General features: G+C 43.3%; 2 protein-coding genes across 5 annotated transcripts in view; one reads left to right on the forward strand and one right to left on the reverse strand.

Moving 5' to 3' along the window:
* Nucleotides 1-1949: 1949 nt before the first annotated feature.
* Nucleotides 1950-22468, forward strand: part of BARD1 (BRCA1 associated RING domain 1) — an 87919-nt gene continuing 67400 nt past the window's right edge. For 2 of the 4 annotated variants that reach the window (XM_008259118.5, XM_089328991.1), the window contains exons 1-3: nucleotides 1950-2317; nucleotides 14191-14247; nucleotides 21418-21566. In XM_008259118.5, coding sequence (XP_008257340.5) covers nucleotides 2175-2317; nucleotides 14191-14247; nucleotides 21418-21566 — 349 coding nt within the window. In that variant the 5' untranslated portion in view covers nucleotides 1950-2174. The remainder of the gene's footprint in view (nucleotides 2318-14190; nucleotides 14248-21417; nucleotides 21567-22468) is intronic. The other 2 variants (XM_017343084.4, XM_089328992.1) reach the window with 2 other exon arrangements.
* LOC149127287 (eukaryotic translation initiation factor 4B) lies at nucleotides 8929-10930 on the reverse strand. The gene has a single exon (XM_089328993.1). The coding sequence runs from the start codon at nucleotides 10899-10901 to the stop codon at nucleotides 9084-9086; it is 1818 nt and encodes a 605-aa protein (XP_089185119.1). The 5' UTR covers nucleotides 10902-10930; the 3' UTR covers nucleotides 8929-9083.

The raw sequence follows: 22468 nt of genomic DNA on the forward strand, positions 1-22468 counted from the left end.
GTTTCCTAGAATGTGCCTTCTCTGTTGGTCTCTAAAGATTTTTTCCAAAGACTTATTTGTTTATTTGAAAGGCAGACTAGGAGAGAAAGAGAGAAACAGCACATGCGAAAGAGATTTTTCATTCGTTGGTTCACTCCCCAAAAGGGTGCAGCAGCTGGGTCCTGGCCAGGCCAAAGCCAGGAGCCAGAAACTCCTTCAATGTCTCCCAGCAGCAGCCCAAAAACCTTCCCAGACACATTAGCAAGAAATTAGACTGGATTGGAACTGGGGCTCTCATACAGAATGCTGATACTGCAAGCAGTACTTAACCCGCTGTGCCACAACAGGGCTCCCACAGCAAAGATTAAGCAATGACTTACCAGGATTAATAATCAAAGACTAATTTCTTGGGTGTCTCTCATTTTTTTAAATAGTTATTTTATATGCCACCATAGGTCTAGTTAAAATACCTTAAGACCTTTTATAGTTTTACTAATTCTGTTGCTTCATTTTGAACTCCTTGAGCCTTCAGAATTTAATGTAGCCATTATGGACCACAAAGATCTGCATTACAATCCTGTCTCTGTCATTATCCCTGGATAAATGAATTAGAATTTCTGAGCCACACCAGCATAGTCTTGTGAATGACACTGCTTTACCTCAGGCTGTTATAACAAAACACCACAGTTTGGGTAGCTTAACCTGATGCAATTTTAAATGATGCTTAATTTTGTTTTTAAATTTCAAATCCTAGCTCTTACCCATACATGGAACAACAATGAAATTGTACATGTAATTCGCCACTTTGCTACACTAACATTGTTCCAGGGGTACTTATGATGTACTTTTGAATTTTCTATACATGCAATAATGACATTTGCTAGCAGTTTTATGTCTTCCTTCCCAATATGTATGCATTTTGTAAACAACAGACATTTCTCTGGAAGCTGGGCGTCTGAGAGTAGGATGGATATAGGTAAGAGGTTTCTTTGCCTCCTTGCTGTGTTCTCTGTGTCAGAGAGCAAGCCAGTACTTTCTTTTAGAAGGACACCAACACCATTATGGGGATTTCATCCTCATAATCTCATCCAAACCTAATTACCTCCCAAAGGCACTACAACCAAATATTGAGGGATTCAACTTCGTTGAAACAAACATTCAGATTTTAATACCCACTGCATGGGGTTCCTCAGGCTTAGACTAGATAATAAGACAGCACTTATAACAGCGCCTGTCTACAGTCCAATGTTTGAATAAATACTGAGACCCTACACGGAGCCAAGCATTGCACCTGCGCATCCTAGTGCTGTATTGGGGAACAAGTCAGATGTAGCCAGTCTCTGGATATTTGTAAGTTTTGGAATACAGGGGTAAACGCGCGCGTGCGCACACCCACACACACACATGCATATAATACAGATCGCGGTGATACAAAACACCTGAGGGAGAGTCTTTGCAATGCTTCGTTATTCCCAAGTATCATTATCCTTAGAGAGCCTCTCTCTGATGATTACTAGCTGTGTTCTAGTTTGGCTTTCTTGGTTATACTTGGTTCATACCCCACAGCTGGGGCGGGAAGGAAACACATACTCTTGAGAGGTACCTCAGCGTCACAGCAAAGCTCTTCCAAGTTCGACAGCAGTCACAACAGAGCTCTTCACAGAGAATGCTCAACCAGAAGTTTCTACGTTTGTGAAATTTCCCTCAGTTAAATCCGGCCGCAGGTCCCTAAGACCACTGCTCCCCAAATTCTGGGGCTTGCCTTTCCTCCCTGGCTTTACGCTTTCAGGGGCGCGCTCACTACTTCGGGACCCGCCTCCTTTCCCGCCAACTTCGGGCGCCCACGGGCCCGTGCCCCGCCCCTCTGGGCCCGCGCGCACCCGGGCGTGTAAGCCGCTACCCTGATAGGTTCCGTCCGTAGGCCCCGCCCACCCCGCCCTCCGGCGTGCTCCCGCGGCCCCTCCCCTCCAGGTCCCGCAGGCAGCTCGGGCTCACGATCACGCCCTGATCGACCCCGTCCGCAGACTCCGCCCACCCTGTCCATCAGCGCGCTCTCACCGCCCCGCCCCTCCCGAGCCCCACCCCCCGCCGTCCCGCCAACCCAAACGCGGGAACCGTTTGGCTCGGATCTTGTCGGCCGCCCCGGGAGCCCGCCGTCGCTTCTCGGAGGAGCCTTTCCCGCGAAAGCGGGGGCGATGCAGGGGCATCGGCAGCCGAGGGTCCGCTCGGGGAACCTGCCTTGGCCCGCGCCAGCCATGGATCCGGCGGGCGGTGGAGCCTGGGCCCACAGCCGCGCCGCGCTCGGCCGCCTGGAGAACTTGCTGCGCTGCTCGCGCTGGTGAGGACGGAAGTCGGAGGGGGTGGCCGCGAGGCCGAGGCCTGGGGCGGGAGGCCGTTTCCAAATCTGCCGTTGCCTGGTGCCTCTCAGTCCCTGCCCAGCGGATCTGGTGTGGGTCAGCCCTCCCTGGCCCCCATTCTTATCCTCCTGGGCGGCTTTCCTGTCCCCTTGGGCTCCGAGCCCAACTTCCAACGGCAGTTGTGCAACTTCAGTGAGGCGGAGCGGCCTGGAGGTGGGGCTTCCCCGACCCCGGCTCCGCAGCGCGATCCGCGGGGCCGGGGCGGGGCGGGACACCCAGGCCCGCGGACTTTGAAGCAGCCGTGGCGCGCTTTGCTTGGGTGGCTGTGTTTGTTGGCATGTCCCCTAGCAGCTGCCTGAGAGGGGACAGCGCGGAGTGTTTGGGGACCTTTCTTAACGGGAGTTTGGAGGTTGCCCTGTGATGGGCGCCATCAATCCAGTTCTCATGTCCTTGGATGGCCCAAAGACTGGCGATCTTGCAGCTCTTAGATCTTCCATCCGCTGGCTCACTCCCCCAAACGGCCGCAGTGGCCCCGCGGAGCAGGCAGAAGGCAGAAGCCCGCAGTTCCATCCTGGAGCCTAGGCGCTGCTTTCCCAGGCACGTTAACAGGCAGCTGGATCAGAAGTGGAGCAAGCAGGACCGGAACTGGGTGACCCAGGCTGGGGCTTAACCTGCTGCGCCGCGATGCCGGCCCTGTCCCACAACTTTTCATAGTATAGAAACTAAGAAGATTTATAAAAACCAAGGGCTTGGCTCCGTTTCACTTCTAAAAGGACTCACTGAGCACTTGCTGTATGCACGGCTCAGTATTTCTGTATCAAGATGGCTCTGGTGGTTTTTCTGTTTGCCTGCAGCTGTCATGACCCTATTTCTTTCTGAGGATCTGTTTTGATTGTTTTTACCCCTGATTTCCAACTTGCAGAATTTTATTGCTGCTGTTAAGTAGTGTAGCACGTGAAGTGTAAGTAACAGCAGCCTTTTCTTTAAAAATGAGAACTGAGCTGTCACAGAATTTTGCATTTATAGTTTTACAAAAACTTAGTGTCTGTGACAAATGACATTACACTCCCTAAAAATTGATGCTTTTGCCAGAATGAGTACATGAGGATATCCTGAGTTGTGTTTTCCACAGTACAGGGTTTGTGCATCTGAGAGTAAGAAACATGTAACTGTGCCTGCTAGTTGTAATAACATAAGCAATTATAGTCAACAACTTAATAGTTTTAATAGAAGTTAGACATTCAGGAGGCCTTGTCTACGTGGAAGCTGAGAGCCTCACTTAGACTATAGAGTCAAAACTGAGTTCAGGTTCTAGCTTGGGTGCTATTAAGAGGGCCTCATCATTCAGCTGCTCTGTGCCTCAGTTTCTCCTGATAGACTATAGAGTCAAAACTGAGTTCAGGTTCTAGCTTGGATGCTATTAAGAGGGCCTCATCATTCAGCTGCTCTGTGCCTCAGTTTCTCCTGAGTAACAATGATTTGATCAATTGTATGTGTAAACTGTTGAGTGTGGTAGCTGTTGTGAAATAAATAATACATCATAAAAATAAAAAATAATAAGATCTGTTCTTGCCAGATGACTTGGGAGAGAGAAAACAGGTAATTGATATGAGTAATCTATAGGCGGTCTTGGAATCTAACAAAGCCAATTTCACTTTTTATTCTCTACCAGATATTTTCCAGTTTTTAAATGAAATGAGTAGATAGTAAGAGCCAAAAGACTGAAGATAGATATTAGCCATACCCAGACTTTTAATATAGCTCATCCAGTTTGCTAGTGAATGATATTGAATGCTAGTGAGTTTTTAAAAATTATTTATGATGGATAAACTATATCATAACTTTTTCTTATAATTCATATTTTCACATAGGCCTTGGCAAATTTTTTCTATAGCATCATAATATTTCAGGCTTTGCTGATTTTTTTTAAAAGTGCTAATTTGGGGTGGGGGAGAAATCACCTATTTTAAAAGATATAGGGTTACCTTGTAACTTTTTCCTAAATGTTGATTTAAAAGAGCCAACTTACCACTGTCAAAAATGTTAAACCCTCCTACCCCTAAAATATGCCAAGAGGTACCTAGTGATTTACATTCACAAAACAGTGTTATATGACACCTGGGGCTTTTATACTGCATCTCTCATTATTTCCTGCATCCTTTAGGAACACCTTACCTCTGTGCTTTCTGCCAGCTTCTCAAATAAGATCTTCCTATCCCATTTTCCCAAATCTTTAAAGAGATTCTATCTGGTTGTAAGGTTTGGTCATAACACAAATGTCACATGTGGCCTCCTGAACCTTTGCATCAGCTTCACCTTGAAGCCATACTTATGTTAAAGGTTAAGGAAGGATGCCCTGTAATGTTGTCAGCGCACCTTCACCAGCAAGTCAAGCTTGCTGATCAGAAACAACGTGCTCCCCAAGACAGACGGCAGCTGGGCACGCAAGACAGATGACAGCTACAAGCTGAATGTCTAGGAAATCAGGGTAATCACTAGCCCACTGGGTAGAACTCTGAAACTCTGTCAAAGGACATACTGACACAGTTTCAAATAATACCACACTGCTTTGAATGGTAGGCAGCAAGGCAAGAAGCAGACCATCCTGAGCTGCTCCTTCCCAGCAGTGACATCTACAAGGGCAGAGGGAGACGCAGAAGCAGAGGCAGAAAGGATGATTTTGTGCCCTTTGGGTAAAGCACAACTCATCACAAGTTATTCACTAGTGAACGTGTCAATTTTGCAGACACAGCAGGGGAGAAAAGCAAGATCATTTTTAAATATTAAAGTCCGTGTGTTATAAAATTTTACACCAAAAATGATTTTCAAGCATAAGATATTTTACCCATTAAAACAGAGTTTGGCAAACTGTTGCCTGAGTCAAGCCAGAAGCCTGTTTTCACACAGCCCCTGAGCACAGAATGTTTTTTACATTTTAATGTATTTTACATTTTTATTTATCTGGTTTATTTGAAAGAAACAGAGAGACCTCACATCCACTGGTTGACTCTCCAAATGCCTGCAATAGCTGGGGCTGAAACAAGCTGAAGCCTGGAGTCAAACACTCAGTCCAGGAGTCCCACGTGGTTGCTAGGAACTCAGGTACTTGAACTATCACCCACTGCCTCCCAGGGCATACATTAGCAGGAGGCTGGAATTAGGAGCTGAGCCAGGACTCAACCCAAGCACTCTGATATGGGACGTTAACCAATACACCAAATATCTGCCTCTGTATTCTCTTCTGTGTCGATACAGCATAGTGTGCTGGTTAAGAGCCTGGATTCTCAACTCAGATTCCTTGGCCTCAAATCCTCAGTGTTTGGAGGCAACTTTTTTTCATCTGTCAGGTGAACTAATCATAGTTTCTAAGTTATTATGGAGATTAAATGAGTTAATATTTATAAGATACTTAGAGCATTACCTGTTTTGTGTTAAGAACTATATAAACTTCTATAAAATAAAGGGTAGATTGCCTGACTCAAGTGTTTATCTCTCACCTTTCTTCTGGAGTTTCAAATGTTCAGAGGCATTCTTACAGGCTAGTTATCTTTTAAATGGGACGATTGCTTCCTTCTGTTTGCTCTGGCTGGTTATTCATTAGAGCAACAAGAATCCCTGTGGCACTACATGGTAATAGGGTTGTATAGTGTCTACCCTTAAGGAGTGTATGCTTAGTTGTAAGGGCTAAAATGTACACACAGTTCAGGGTAAATTATGATGAGGGCCAATGGGATGTGGGATGTACTTAGATGGGGCCAGTGGAGGAAAGCTTCATGGGTATTTGAATTGGGCCTTGTGGTATATGTAGATATTTATAAATAGAGACAGGTGGAATACTGTTGGCAAATGACACTGTGCTAAAAATAATTGTAAAATACATGTGGAGTGAGTCAAGTGGCATGAAGGTAACACTAGATCAAATGATACAAGGACTAGTAGTCTAACAACTCTAACAACAAAATATTTGGTTGGTTCACATAGTTAATTTTCTAAGGAGAGCAGTTTGTATACCTTTTTCTGGAACTCTGATATCTTCATCTATAAAAAGTAAAGTAAATTAGTGGGTTTTTTTATTTTGTTGTTTATTTAACTGGCAGAGAGACAGAGATCTTCCATTCACAGCTTCACTCCCTGAATGTCCACAACAGCTGAGGGTCAACCAAACTGAAGCTAGGAGCCAGGAACTCAGTCCAAGTACCCTGTATGAGACTCTCAAGTATTCGGCCATTACCTGCAGCCTCCCAAGGTGCACATTAGCAGGAAGCTGGAATTGGAAGCAGAGCCAGAAATTGAACCCAGGATTTTTAATGTGGGTTGCAGGCATCTCAAGCAGTGTCATAACTGCTACACCAAATGTCCATCCTTGATTTTAAGTCTCCCTCCAGTTTGCAGATTTCATAATTATGTGTGTCCATTGGGTATAAAATATTGTTTAAAATTTTTTTAAAGATTTATTTATTGTATTTGAAAGGCAGAGTTATATAGAGGCAGAGGCAGAGAGAGAGGATGGTGGGAGGAGGGGTAGAGGTCTTCCATCCACTGGTTCACTCCCCAAATGGGAGAGCATGGATTTTACATAAGTGATGAAATGGAAACTAACATCCAGGAATTTTTGTGGTTGTCTTTCAGTGTAATTTTTGCTATATAATCTTGGAATAGATTTTGTATAGTATGTTACACTTGGATGGATTCTGAAGAAAAGGAAGTGTATTCCAGGCTGAGGAGAAGAGTCTGAGCAGAGTTGGGGATTTGGAATTGGATATCTGAGAATCATTACAGACACTGGCCCAGCCAGAGCAGAGCTTTTCTTGAACAGCAATGGGAAAAATGTTTGCATAACTTGAGTACTACCAGAATGTGAAGACCATCTTAGTGTTACATTTTCTAAAAATTGAAAACAATAAATGTATGTGTGAAAAAATTAAAATAACAGATATCATCATTAAATGCGGAATGAATGAATGAATGAAAAGTCTGAATCTTCAGTACCTCTTGATTCTCAATTTTTTCTCTGTGTTCATTTTAGCATTGTGTGCACCAAATGAGAAGACACTGCATGGCAAGTCTCTCTCTCATGATTTATTAACCACTTCCTCCTGAGAAAAATGTTTGTTGTTTCTAGCCTTTTGTTAGAACAATCAGTGCTGGAGTGAATATCCTTAAAATGTGCTTTTATATCAAAGTTTTATTTAAAAAAATAGTCCTTTATTCGTTTGAAAGGTAGACAGAGAGGGATTCTTCATCCATTGGTTCACTCCCCAAATGTTCACAACAGGCAGGCTGACTTCAGGAGTTCAGAACTCCATCTGGATCTACCATTTGGATGATAGAGACCCTAAGTTATTGAACCATCTTTGCTGCCTCCCAGGGTGTGCGACCCTAAGTAGTTGAACTATCACTGCTGCCTCCCAGGGTGTGCATTACAAGGAAACTGGAAATGGAAGCTGAAGTGGAACTCAAACCCAGTTACTCCAGCATAGAATGCAGACACTTCAAGTGGCATCTTCACCATTGTGCCATTCATCATATTTAAGAAGCATTTTAAATCAAAACTGTACATGAATGTAGTTGATAAAGTCAATAGAGAAGGTCTGTGTTGAAAACGTGTTGCCTCATCCTTTATCACCACTAAGTTCTATACTCTAGACTACCCTTTTCACCTGTTTTAGTTTTTTCAAGCATTTATCTTTGCATAGATAAACAATATAGTTACACTGCTATTTTTTTATCTTTTTTTTCCACTATAGACATTATTTCTTTTCTTTGTACTCAAAGATGTGTTTTCTTATTACCTATTCTCTGTTAACTTTGCACTAAGTGAGATGACTGGGTATAGAATTTGAGTAAAATATTCAGTTGTTATTTGGAAGATCTTGCTCCACTGATGTATAACATCACTTTTCACTGAAGTCTTATGCCATTCTGACTGCTTTTTAAAAATATATGTGACATCTGAATTCTATTATTTCTTAATCTCTAGAAATGATGAGAATCTTGTCAAGCTACCTTGGTGTTTCAAAGTTTCATTTTTGGTTACAAGTGTATCTGAAGGGTGAATTTCAGGCAATATAATTGTTTAGTTAAAGTTGGGTTCACTTAGAATTTTGATAAAAACTCTTAGATATAGCTAATCTTATTTTACTTTAGAATATTTTCTTACCTAAGCTCTAGCATTTCTCACAGAGTCTGGCTTTGGATTGGATCAGTGTCTTCCTTTGCGTAGCGTGTCTAAACTTTCTGCAACTCTTTATTGGCATTCTTTTGAAATTAGCACAACCCCCTAACACTGTGACTGTTACACTTCTCTCCTTGTTCCCTCCCCCAGTGTACACAGGTGCATGTGTATACACCCATGCACACACACACACACCTACTTATACAAATTTCCTGTATCTTTCCTCACTTATTAATGACAAAAATATATTCTAGCTCACTAATTAGAATAAGTAGTAAAACTGAGCCATAATTTGTAGATGTTAAATCATTGCTAATTACATGATAACATCTTATTGCTAGAATGAGGGGTAAGAACTATAGATAAAATATTCAGAGTCAAGTTAGAGAGGAAACTTAAAAGAAACAGATCATGGCATTTATTTATTTTTACTTTTTAAAGATTTATGTTACTTTTTTTTTTTTTTTTTTTTCCAGGAGATGGTGAGTTTTATTGTGTCTTGCTGGATAGAGGTTTGATTTGCTCTTGAGTGTCCCGGGGTGGAGGTGAGGAGCGCGCGGGGCATGAGGGGGCTACTCAGCGTCGTCCTCCCCCTTGTTCTCATCTTCACCGTCCACGGAGAGAGCAGCGTACTTGCTTGCAGAACTGAACTTGGAGGCTGGACTTTCTTCAGGTTTCTTTGGCTCAGGTGCAGATCTGGCATCTTGTTCCTTTTTGCCATCTTTCCTGTCCGACTCCTTCCAGTGCTCTCTGCTCCCGCCCTCTCCTGGACCGCGGCCTCTGGGTCCACTCATCCCATCTACTTTGCTCTCATCTTTCCTTCCTGGTCCCTCCTCGGCTGGCTGGGCGGGGGCTGCTTTCCCGCCACCACTGGTCGGGGACTGCTGCTCTGTGTCTGAGCTCTGGGACCGAGCAGGAGGGTTAGAACTTCGCTTCACCCAAGCATTCTCCTTTGGTGGAGGGGCTGGCATTACCTTTAGAGGCTGATCGGGTTTGGGAGGCTTAGAAGTTGGAGAGTGACAGTCCTCCTCCTTACTGAGGGTCTCGTTGTCTAGAGACTTCTCACTCTCTCTCCTCCGCGCATTTCTGCCAGAAGCGGCTGCAGTCCCAGTCTGCGATGACTCACTTCCTGTCCTTGACCGCTCGCGTTCCTGAGTTTCTTCACTTCGCCAGCTTGGGTGTCTCTCCCGGGGCCGCCGCTCCAGCTTGGGCTCGTCCAGCTGGCGCTGCAGTTTCTCCTGCTCCTTCTGCAGCCGCTCCTCGACTTCTCTCTCTCTAGCAGCTGTGTCGACAGGCTTTGCCCCTCCAAAGATAGAAGCTGCCCGACTGGACTGCGAGGTGCCAGCAGAGGAGTCGTCTTCCTTAGGTGTACTCCGAGGCTTCAGGTTCAGTTTGGGTCTCTGGGGAGGACCTCTGTCCTCCCGCCTGTAGTCGTCCCGGGAGTAATCGTCTCTGGAGCCCCACGGCCGGTCGTCCCGTCTGTCATAGCGGTCTTCGTAGCGGTCCCCGCCTCCCCTGTAGTCGTCATCCCTGCGGTACCCACTACCAAACGCTCTTCTGCCACTGCCTAGCCTGGAGTCATAGCCCCGATCGTAGTCTCGGCTGCCCCGGTCGTCATAGCGATCCCGACCCCCGTACCGATCCATGTCCCGGCGTGGGCCGTCCCGGTACCCATCCCGGTACCCATCCCGATACCGGTCTGAATCGTAACGATCCCGATACTTGTCTCCGAAGCTGTCGTCCCCTCTCCGAGGAGGGTAGTCATCAAAGCTGTCCGTGGCGGGACGGGCCCTCCAGTCCGTGTCTGTTTTGTCAGAGTCCCGATTTCTGTCTCGGCCAAAGGAACGATCGTCCCTGTCTTTATCCTGTGCTTGGTCAGCAACATCCACTCGAATTCTCCTGTTACCTAAAGACTCTTCATTGAGACTCAGGGCACTGAGCAGGGAATCCAGGTCTTCAAACTCAGCATAACCAAAACCTTTCAGCCTCTCTGGATTGCTGGGTTCACGTGGTAAACGCACGGCACTAATATTTAATCCCCTAAAGAATTCCTTAATGGAGTCTTCTGTTACATCATAGGGCAGGTTCCCTAGAAAAGCAGTGTAGGGTGGCGATTTGGGAAGACGGCTCCGGTCGATATTGGGTTCCCGAGCAGCCCGTGGAGCAGTGGGAAGGATGGAACGGTCAATTGGGGGCGCCCTGTAGACGTCGTCATCGTTGCTGTGCCAAGTGGTGGAAACATCTCCTTCCAGGTCGTCCGTTTCATCAGCCCAGCTGACTGGCTTGGGGACGTAGGTGCTTCCTCCACCAGTGCCCCCATCCTCAGCCAGAAAGTCCGTCAGGGAGATAGTCTTCCCCTTCTTATTCTTCTTTTTTGCTGAGGCCGCCATGTTGGGAGAGGGAGAGAGAACGCAAAGGCGATTTATGTTACTTATTAAGAATGACAGATAGAGAAAGGGAGAAACAGAAGAGATCTTCTGTCCACTGGTTAACTCCTCAATGGACTGACCAAAACCTGGAGCCTAAAACTCCTTCTGCATTTCCCGAGTAGGTGGCAGAAGCCCAGGTAATTGGGCCATCTTCCACTGCTTTCTCAGGTGCATTAGCAGGGAGCTGGATCAGAAGTGGAACCAGCTGGGAGTCAAACTGGTACCCACATGGGATGCCAGCATTTCAGATAGTGGCTTAACCCACTGTACCATAATTACTCCCATTCCCCCCCCCCCCCTTTAAAGATTTATTTTATTTACTTATGGAGAGGCAGAGAGAGAAAGAGATCTAGAATCAAGGCACTCAGTCAGTTATTACCAGAGAAAGCCAAAAGATTGTGGACTGCATCCTGGGAGGTATGCCTACCTTATGAAATGGGAAAAGCAGCAGTTAAGGTAATGCTGAAGTAGGTAGATAGAGTGTGCAACAAGAAAATTAAAACTCAGTGTAGGGCAAGGTTTCAGAGAAAAAAGCAACTCAGAATTATTTAACAGGAGACTGACGACCCAACAATGCTTTGGAGGGTAGTTCCTACAGAGTGGTAGGAGGTAAAGTTAGGAAGGTAAGGATGTAGGAGTGAACACACGTTTAGGAACTTTTTTTCATTCAAGAAAAGAAAGCACTGGGGCAAATTGAGACTGGGCCAAGTATATTTTTTAGGTTTCCTATACATGTTTAGAGGTGACTTGAAGAAGAAAGGCAGGCCACTGCTGTGACACAGCAGGTTAAAGCCCCAGCCTGCGGCGCCGGCATCTCATATGGGCGTTGGTTCGTGTCCCAGCTACTCCTTTTCTAATACAGCTCTCTGCTGGGCCTGGGGAAGCAGTAGAAGCTGGCCCAAGCCCTTGGGCCCCTGCACCTGTGTGGGAGACCTGGAAGAAGCTCCTGGCTTCTAGCTTTGGATCAGCTCAGCTTTGGTTGTTGCGGTCATTTGGGGAGTGAACCAGTGGAATGGAAGACCTCTCTCTCTCTCTCTCTCTCTCTGGCTCTACTTCTCTCCGTAACTCCTCTGTCTTTCAAATAAAATAATCCTAAGAGAGATATTGAAATAAAATATAAGTGACATTAATAAAAAAAGAAGAAGAAAGGCTACTATAATGATAAGAATGGAGTATGTTAGAAGGGAAGATCATGACTGAAGGAGATCTTAGTCTCTGAGACTGGAGGGGAGGTAAGATCAGTGGTGAAGAGATAGGAATGTTTTGGATAGTGAAAAGTTTTCATACATTTAGCTCTACTAAGCTTAATGAAATAAAGGAGCATGGAAACTGATTGTTTTGAATAAACATCAATTCATTTGTTTACCCAGGGAACACCCAATACCTCACTTTGGTAGAGATACAAAGAGGAATAAAGAGACCAGTTTATGTATCTTTCTACATTTTATATTGTTATTCATATGCTTTTCCAGCATTGTATATTGATATTCATGAGTGTCTAAGAGATTAGCAGAATAAGGGTGTTGGCAAAAATGGCCCTGAAGCAGTTAAATTTATGACCTGGGTTAGATAGGTGGGGAATCCAAGGAGCTACAGGACTGAATGGAGAGCTCTCTTGATCAGTAGCATGAAGGTGCAGGTTTGGGCAGGATACTGCAATGAAATAGAGGAAGGCTGTTAATGCTAGGAGGAAGTGAGATAATACCACTTTTGAGATTCTAGAGGCAGAGCTGGAGTGAAGTAGAACTGAACTTATTTGATTGGAAAAGAAGTTAGGTTTGCAAGGTCAAATAATGTACAAAAATAGGAGTAGCATGAATGTTGTAAAAGCAATCATTTTGATTACTGTAGTCACAGAAGGCATATTTTTATCAGTGCATTCTTTGTAGTGTGAAAGAAAATTCAGATACTATGAGTTTTTAAAAAGTAATGGGTTTTATGCCAGTTAGCACTATTTTTAGTATTTTGAGAGTAATGTAGGTGTGTATTCTGTTTTCAAAGTTCTTTCTAAAAGTTCAGTTTCACTTTAATGTTCATATCTATTAGAATGTGCTATTTGATACTTTGAATCATTTGAAAAATGCAGTCTTTTTATTTATTTATATGTAATATGTGTACAAATATAACTGGTGTAAATACACAAATGTTCTAGTGGTAGTGTATTAAAGCACTTTATTTCTCTAGTTTGTTCTTGATATGTTATGTTCACTGAGTATAATGATTTGATGGATGTTTATTAGTAAGTACCTGTGCCTTAAGACGCTCAAGCGTAGTAGGGGTTTTGATAGACAACATTGGGGGTATTTTGTTTTTCCTTCTCTTCCCTTAATTATAGTGAATCTCATTCAGCCTGCAGACTGCCAACTTTGTATATTTTTCAGTTTTTCATTATTTAGTGACTGCCAGGCTACTTTATAAAGAAAAGATGTGTATTTTGTCTCAGTGATTTGGAGGTTCCCAGTCTTAAGATTGTGCAGGCCCCATTGGTTTATTCTCTGATGATGGCATTCTTGCTGCCAGAGTTCTGAGGTGGCAAGAGACAGAGCATGTAGCCATCTATCTCTTATAAAATCACTAAGATTTGATCACGGGCATTCACCCTGATGACCTAATCCAGTCTAATTACTTTGAAAGGTCCTACCTATTAAAAATGTAATTAAGCTTTCATCCTCTCAGTACCAATATCATGAGACTTTAGGATCAAATTTTATGAATTTGTGGGCCAAATCATACTCAGACCATGGCAAATGGTTTACTTGTGCCACTCCTTGTTTGCACCTGCTGTTCTAGCATATGATCCAGTTGTCAGCCGCTTCATTGTCAGAAATGTTCTCATTTGGATAGTGTATATGTGATCATTCTACTTGTGGGTCATATTTTGAGATATGTGGTCTATACTTTAATCATTAAATAATGATGTACTTTAGTAGTTGAAAGAAGAAGCCTTTAGTTGGTTTTACTGCTAAAAGGTTTTGAGGTCCTTGAACGCAGTTGTTCTTTTCTTCAGCTTACCAGCAAATACATCATAAAAAGTGTTAAATATGGTTGCTATTTGAATTCAGCAGGTGTGTTATGACAGAATATTTATCTGAGACATAATAGCCTTTCTAATAAATGCATCCTTAAAAATTTCGCTTTGAAAAAGAGAAATATGTAAGGTAGTATTGGGTGTTGGATTTATGAAATGTTAAACATGAAATGTTTATCTAAAAATGACCTAAGTCTTGATTGTTTTTCTTTTTTCAAATAGTGGTAATATTCTGAGGGAGCCTGTTTGCTTAGGAGGATGTGAACACATCTTCTGTAGGTGAGTAATTATGGTTTGATACATGTAGTATAACTCTATTTTTTGCTAGATAGCAATTATGTAATTATATTGAGAATAATAGTACTTAATATTTATGTAACTTTCAGAGCCTATAAAGTAATGTACTGTGTATTGTCTTTTTTTGATCCTTGTAACTATCTTAATTTACAAATAAGAAAATCAAAGCTCAAACAGAATTACTTGTCCAACATAGTAGTTTTGCTAAGCTTGGGGAAAAAATTAATGTCTTTTATATAATTCAAACACATATTTTCTTTAATCTTCAGGTTGAGTTTTTTTTTTTTTTCCCTAAGTTTCTTTATGTGAAAGAGCAATAGAAAGACAGAAATATCTCCCATCTGCTGGTTCACTCTCCAAATGCCCGCAATAGCTGGAGCTGATCTAGGCCAAAGCCAGGTGCCAGGAACTTCATATGGGTCTTCTGCGTGGGTGGCAGGGACCCAAGTACTTGGGCCATCATCTGCTGCTTCCTCATTCCTGTATTCATTAGCGGAAGTTGGGTTGGAAGTGGAGGAAGGGCTCCATCCCCCTCTCCAGTATGAAATGCAGGTGTCTTGAGTGGTGGCTGTTTTGCCTCACCAGCTAAGTCTTGAATCTAATCTTTGAAAATTATGTAAGTTCTTAGTGTTTATTGTATTAGTTTACCAAGGCTACCATTAGAAAATACCAAAAATTGGATAGTTTAACAACAAATTTATTGAGTCACAGTTCTGGGGGCTGGAAGTCCAGCATCAAGATGTTTACAGTATTGGTTCCTTCTGAGGGCTGTGAGGGTGGATCTGTTCCGTGCCGCTCCCTGGCTTCTCGTGGGTTGCTGGAAATTGTGTCACTCTCGGGCTTGTAGCTGTATCACTCCGATCTTTTCCTTCACATGCACATGGTGTTCTTCCTTGAGTTTGGGTGTGTTTGTCTCTGGGTCCAATTTCCCCTTTTTATGAGAATACCAGTTGTAGTGGATGAGGGTTCATCCTGATGAGCACATCTTGGGGCTGTTTTTTGTTTTTTTGTTTTTAATTTGTTTGAAAGGCAGAGTAACCAGGGAGAGACAGAAATCTTGTACCTGTTGGTTTACTCCCCAAATGGCTACAAAAGCCAGGTCTAAGCTAGGAGCAGAAACTCCATCCTCTCCTCCCATGTGGGTGGCAGGGGTCCATCCTCCACTCCCTTCCCAGACACATTAGCAAGAAGCTAGATTCAAAGTGGAACAGCCATTACTTGGTATTCTGATATGGAATGCCTGTGTTGCAAGCTGCCCACTGGAGTACAATGCCAGCCCCTGATGGTTTCATCTTAACTTGATCATCCACAAGGACTATTTTTTTTTTTTTAAGATTTATCTTATTTATTTGAAAGAGTTACTGAGAGAGGGAGAAACAGACACAAAGAGAGATTTCCCAAATGACCACAATGGTCAGGCCTGTGCCAGGCTGAAGCCAGGAGCTTTATCCATGTCTCCTACGTGGGTGCAGGGGACAGAGCACTTGTGCCACCTTCTACTGCTTTCCAAAGCACATTAGCAGGGAGCTGGATCAGAAGAGGAGCAGCTGGGGCATGAACCAGTGCCCATATGGGATGCTGGTCTCACAGGTGGAGGCCCTATTTTTAAATTAGCTTATATTCACAGGTACAAAAGATAAGACCTCAGTATCTCCTTGTGGTAATCGGAAGTGAAACTGAGAGTTGAACTCAGGCACTCTGATATGGAATGTGGACATCGCAAGTGGCATCTTAACTGTGGCCTGAATTGCCTACCCCATAGAGTTTAACTTATGTTAACTTATGAATACATGGCTGTCTGGCATAAACAAACTACATTCTGAAGTGTAAGCATATTTGAGAATAATTTGGTGTGTGACTTTATTGGGCTGAGAATCTATGGGAGATAGGATGCTTGAGGTCCAAGATTTGTTTCTAGAAACATCTGTTACATGGGGCAGATCCAGCATGAAGGTGTGGTCGGAAATAGTATCTTTTGCCTACCTGTTGTCTCCATCTGGATGACGGGAAGGCATTTTGCACTTCATGTGTTCAGAGCAAATATCTTGGTCTTCTTCAATCTGTTCTGACCTGGGACATTGTCATCACAATAAATGATACCAGTGAGTATGAAGCTGCTCAAGTAATAAAACCTTATTGTTCTTTTGTCTTTTTCCCTTGTCACTAAGTTCTGAGTTGTACCTCAAAATGTTCCCTGAAATCGTGAACTTTCACATAAGCCTCCATCATATTACTTCTCTTCAGATTGTTGTAGTAGTTCATAACTGGCCTCTCCTTTTTGTCATCATTACTGCTTCCCTATTTCCTGCATTCTTATCAGTGATTTTGTTCTATAGAGTTATTTCATCTTTTTGAAAGACAGAGTTAGAGAGGGGGAGAGGGAAACTGAGAGGGAGAGAGAGAAAGATCTTCCACTTGCTACTTCACTGCACAAATGATTGCAATGGCTGAAGCTAGGAGCCTGGAGCTCCATCTGGGTCTCCAATGTGGGTTTCATGGACTGAAGCACTTGAGCCATTTTCTGCTGCTTTCCCAGGTGCAGTAGCAGGGAGCTGGATGGAAACAGAACAGCCGGACTTGAACTAGCACTCCAGAGTGGATGGTGGTGTCTCAAGCAGCAGTGTAACACACTGCACCACAATGCTGGACCCCTCTTATCATAATGTTTTAAAAATATAAATCATAATTACCCTACTTCAAATCCTTCCATCTCTTTCTATTTCCATTAGAATAAAATCCGAATTTTGTATTCAGGAACACAGTACCCTGCGTGTCTCTTAGGCCTCACTTTGCTATGGGTCAAACTCTTTTAGCCACCTTCTTTTCTTTATTATTATTTTATTTATTTATTTGACAGGTAGAGTTATAGACAGTGAGAGAGAGAGAGACAGAGAGAAAGGTCTTCCTTCCGTTGGTTCACTCCCCAAATGGCTACTATGGCTGGCACTGCGCCAATCCGAAGGCAGGAGCTGTCGCTCCCCCTCTTCGTGGAGGAACGACACAGGACCCTGCGCTGTTCTTTCATCTGCTCGGCCCTCCCCGGGTTTGCTGCTGGTTCTTCCCGGGTTGGCTACTATCCCTTCCACCTCCGTGGAAGGGCAGTTCCCCCTGGCCGCATTCCCCACTTCCGCAGGGGAGCGGCACACCGCCGGCCGGTTCTCTCGGGGGCTGCACGGGTTCCCTTAGATGTTCCCCATAGATGTTCCTCGTGCATGCCGTCTCTCTCCTCCTTTATAGTCCTCCTCCGCCAATCCTAACTCGGCTGCCCACACGCCGAGTACGCTGCTCTCCAATCAGGAGCAAGTCCTACAGTTTATTGGTTGAACTGGAGGCAGCTGTGCGGAAGCTGTTTACTTCTCTCCCAGCGCCATATTGTGGGAGAGCAGATGCATAGAATAAGTCTTAATTCCAGTAACTCAGTCTAGTCCGGGTTGCTCCCCACAGGAGAGCAGATGCATAGAATAAGTCTTAATTCGAGTAACTTAGTCTAGTCCGGATTGCTCCCCACAGGAGCCAGGTGCCTCCTCACGGTCTCCCATGCGGGTGTAGGGGCCCAAACACTTGGGCCATCCTACACTGCCCTCCTGGGCCACAGCAGAGAGCTAGACCGCAAGAGGAGCAACTGGAACTAGAACCTGGCACCCATATGGGATGCTGGCGCCACAGGTGGAGGATTAACCAAGTGAGCCACGGCACCGGCCCCTAGCTACCTTCTTTTATTTCATTAAACACACTTGACTTGTTTCTGTCTCTGAACTTTTGCAGTTGCTATTTTTTTCTGCATGGGATATACTTCTGCTGAATTTTTTTGAGGGTAGTTTTTTACCAGATACATTTCAGCTCAAATGTTACTATCTCCAAAATGCTTCCCATTACCTCTTTATGAGTGATTACCATCTCTTTCCACCACACCCCCCACCCCAATGCCCACTGCAAGCCATTTATTTTGTTTCAGTGCAATAGTGATCACTGGGTTAATGACAAAGCAACTAGAGCGTAGTGCCTAGTGGTAGGCAGCTAGGGCCTTTTCTGCTATGAGTCTATTCTGTTGTGATATGTTGTTTTCAGATTGAAGTCTGTGACGATAGTCTGGCATGTCAGTAGTTGTGAAAAGGAGAATTTCAACAGCTTTTTTAGATCATTATGGATATTCTTTTTTGATACTAAACCAAAATTTGACAAGTATTAGTTTCTTTAAAAAGGCTTATCACAGTGTGGAATTTGAAAATATATCAGTAAATTTTGTGTCCTGTTATATTAAATTGAAGTGGTTTATCCTGTATTTTGAATTAGTTTTTCACCCAGCATGATTTTATAGCATCATACATTGGTCACTTGGGGAAATATTGGATCACTGAGTAACGATTTATCGAGAAATGCCATATTTCTCTAGTGTTTTTGATTAATGTATATAAAGTAATTTGAAAGTAGTTTACACATTGTAGGAAACAGGCTGGCATCTGTATTTTGAAAATCCATAAACCAAAATGCTCTGAAATCTGAATCTATGTGTGCTGGCATGATGCTTTAAAAGGTTCAGATTCTGGATTTTTGGATTTTTCAGATTAGGGATGCTTAACCAGTAAAGACCATGCACATATTCCCAAAATAGGGAACTCCAAAGTTTGAAATACTTTTGGTCTCAACATTTTTGGATAATGGATATTCAACCTGAATGTCAGATAGATTATTCTTAGTAATAGGTGCAATGCTGTGTAAGTGACTTAACCAACTGAATCTTATTTTTCCCATGTGAAAATGAAGTGGTTTTTGATAAGTGAATCTCAGATTGTTTTTTATAGATATTAATGGTAACCCTCAAATAATTAAGTGGTGCACAATAATAGATGATTTAAATAACCTGAATAGTCACTTGTGTTAGGATTACAAACTGGGGCCTGCGCTGTGGTACAGCGGGTTAAAGCCCTGCCCTGAAGTGCTGGCATCCCATATGGATGTCAGTTCTAGTCCTGGCTGCTCCACTTATGATCCAGCTCTCTGCTATGGCCTGGGATAGCAGTGGAAGATGGCCCAAGTCCTTGGGCCCTTGCACCCATGTGGGAGACCTGGAAGAGGGTCCTGGCTCCTGGCTTCGGACTGGCACAGCCCCTGCCATTGTGGCCATCTGGGGAGTGAACCAGAGGATGGAAGACCTCTCTCTCTGTCTCTACCTCTCTCCGTAAAAAAAGGATTACAGTTAGAGTTCCTAATTATGAACAAACAAACTCACAAAAGTTCCTTTGCCTAGGAAATTTGACATTTATTGAGCTCCATGACATTTTTGAGCTAGATGATTACAAAGGTCTTTCCCAACACCATTATACATTACAGATTCACTTTCAACATTTTTTAAAAAATACTTTATATCAGGAATCATGCTAGGAGCTAAGGATACAACAACTAGAAATGGCATAGTTTTGTATAAAAGATGATTCCTATTGTAAGAATCCTTTGTGTCTGCAAATGAGTTGAAAGAGTGGGAGGAGATGTGGCTTTACAACCCATTGTATCACCTAATCTTGCTGGAGCCCAAGTGGAGGGCTACAGAAGGAGTGTATCTATAGGGTTCTTATTTTGGAAGTCACAGGTGGGTTTTGGGCAATTGTGAGCCCTGTAGTAGTCTATTTTCTGTTGCCAGTAACACAAACTGGATCAGTAGTAAAGAAGGGGAGTTCATTTTGCCTATGGTTCAGGAGGAACAAGGCTGCATCTGTATTGGCACAGGATATCATAGAGCAAAAGAGAGCGGAGCACCTTTGTCTCTTCTGGTCTATTTCCCTCTTATAAAGCCACCAAAACCTACCTCATAGTCTCTTGACCTTCCCTAATACCTCAGAATGGGAGCCGAACCCCTACTCATGAAGCCATGTCTAACCATGACAACCCTCCTCTCTTTTTTTCAGCATTGTGCTTATGATTTAATCAGATTTACAAAGGGTTGATAATCTCAAAAGTTAGTAAGACCTTTCTATTCCAGCTGTGAGACTAATATTTATTTAACTCACAGTCATTGAGAATATGTGGGTTATAAACTGTCAGAAAGAAACAAAGATCTTTTTTTTTTTTTAAAGATTTATTTATTTGAAAGTCAGAGTTACACGGGGCTGGGGGGGTGGTCACTCTCCAATTGGCCACAATGGCCAGAGCTGTGCTGATCTGAAGCCAAGAGCTTCTAGGTCTCCCATGTGCGTGCAGGGACCCAAGGACTTAGACCATCTTCTACTGCTTTCCCAGGCCATAGCAGAGAGCTGGATTGGAAGTGGAGCGGCCGGGTCTGGAACCGGTGCTTCAGGCCAGGGCATTAAACTGCTGTGCCACTGTGCTGGCCCCCTAAGACCCTTTTTTTTTTTTTTTTTTTTTTTTAATTTATTTGACAGGTGGAGGTATAGACAATGAGAGAGAGAGAGACAGAGAGGAAGGTCTTCCTTCTGTTGGTTCACTCCCCAAATGGCCGCTACGGCCGGCACTGCACCCATCCAAAGCCAGGAGCCAGGTGCTTCTTCCTGGTCTCCCATGCGGGTGCAGGGGCCCAAGCACTTGCGCCATCCTCCACTGCCCTCCCGGGCCATAGCAGAGAGCTGGACTGCAAGAGGAGCAACTGGGACTAGAACCCGGCGCCTATATGGGATGCCGGTGCCGCAGGCAGAGGATGAACCAAGTGAGCCACCGCACCGCGAAGATCTTTTCTTAAAAACTACTTTAAAGCCTTTAGTCAATAATCCAAAAACAAAACAAAATATAATTTTTTTCCAGGCTCTTTGAAGTACTTCCAGGTATTTCCATGAAATCAGGAGTTAAGGGTTAAGATGGGAAAGGCTAAGATGCAAGTCCATTGTGTATAAGGTACTAGATTTGTCATTTATCTCTCTCTAATCTCACACTTTTCAGAGGATGTCATCCTTTAGATTTATGTACAGGTAAGAATTATGCAGACTGATGTGAAGCTAAATATAGTCTCTTCATAATAAATTATATCAGTAAGTTTAAATTGAGATTACACATGTATTCTATAAAGCACACTATTTTAAAAAGTATTTTATAGTGACTATTGTAATAATATCCTCAGCTTCATTTTTTTACTGCTCAAACTTTATTTTTGGTATTTAGATTCTGTTGAATGTGCTGATTTTTTTCTTTTGAATTCTATTAAAGTAACTGTGTAAGTGACTGCATTGGAACCAGATGTCCAGTGTGCCATACCCCAGCCTGGATTCAAGACGTCAAAATAAATAGACAGTTGGGCAGCATGATCCAACTTTGTAGTAAACTTCGAAATTTGCTCCATGACAATAAGCTTCCAGGTGAGAAATCCTGATTTTTTTCATAGCTATATCATGGTGGAATTCATATTGATCATATAAAGTATATAAAAGATTTACCAGAAATTCAGAGTGATGTTTCAGATTTTAAGAACTATAGTGGATTTTGTTTTTTGTTTTGGTGTCATCTTAAGAAGAGGAAATGTAGAGATAAGTAAATCTAAATCCCTTATTTATTTTTCTTTTGTTTTAAAGTTCGAAAAATTTATTTTCTTCCATTTGAAAGATTACAGAGGGAGAGTGAACGAGAGAGAGAGAAAGGGAAATCTCATCTACTGTTTCACTTCTCAAATACTTGGAACGAAAGAGCAGAGCCATGCCAAAGCCAGGGGCCCCAAACTCTCTCCTAGTTTCTCATATGGGTGGCAGGGGCCCAAGCACTTGAGCCATCATCTGCTATCTCCTGGGATGCATTAGCAAGAATGCAAGATGGGAAACAGAGTAGGCAGGACTTGAACTGGCACTGTAATGTAGGATGCAGGCATCCGAACCAGTGGCTTAACCCATTGTGCCACAATGCATGCCTCTAAGTCCCTTTATAGATGAGGAAACAAGGTGCAAAGAAGTTACATTGCCTGTGGTCGTACTGGTGTAAGACGCAGTTTCCACTACTTTTTTTTTAAAGATTTATTTATTTGAAATTCAGAGTTACACAGAGAGAGAGAGAGGAAAGGCAGAGAGAGAGAGAGAGAGAGAGAGAAAGAGAGGGAGGGAGGGAGGGAGAGGTCTTCCATGCACGAGTTCACTCCCCAGACTCCCCAGATGGCCACAATGGCTGCGCCACAACGCTGGCCCCTCCACTACTTTTGAAATCTGGCTTTCTACAGTTACGATGATTTCTGTAAAATATATATGGAATAGTGATTTTGTCTTTCATCGTGCAT

Source organism: Oryctolagus cuniculus, chromosome 3, assembly GCF_051225735.1.
Source record: "Oryctolagus cuniculus isolate XC-2025 breed Fujian yellow rabbit chromosome 3, ASM5122573v1, whole genome shotgun sequence".
Classification (NCBI taxonomy): Eukaryota; Metazoa; Chordata; class Mammalia; order Lagomorpha; family Leporidae; genus Oryctolagus; species Oryctolagus cuniculus.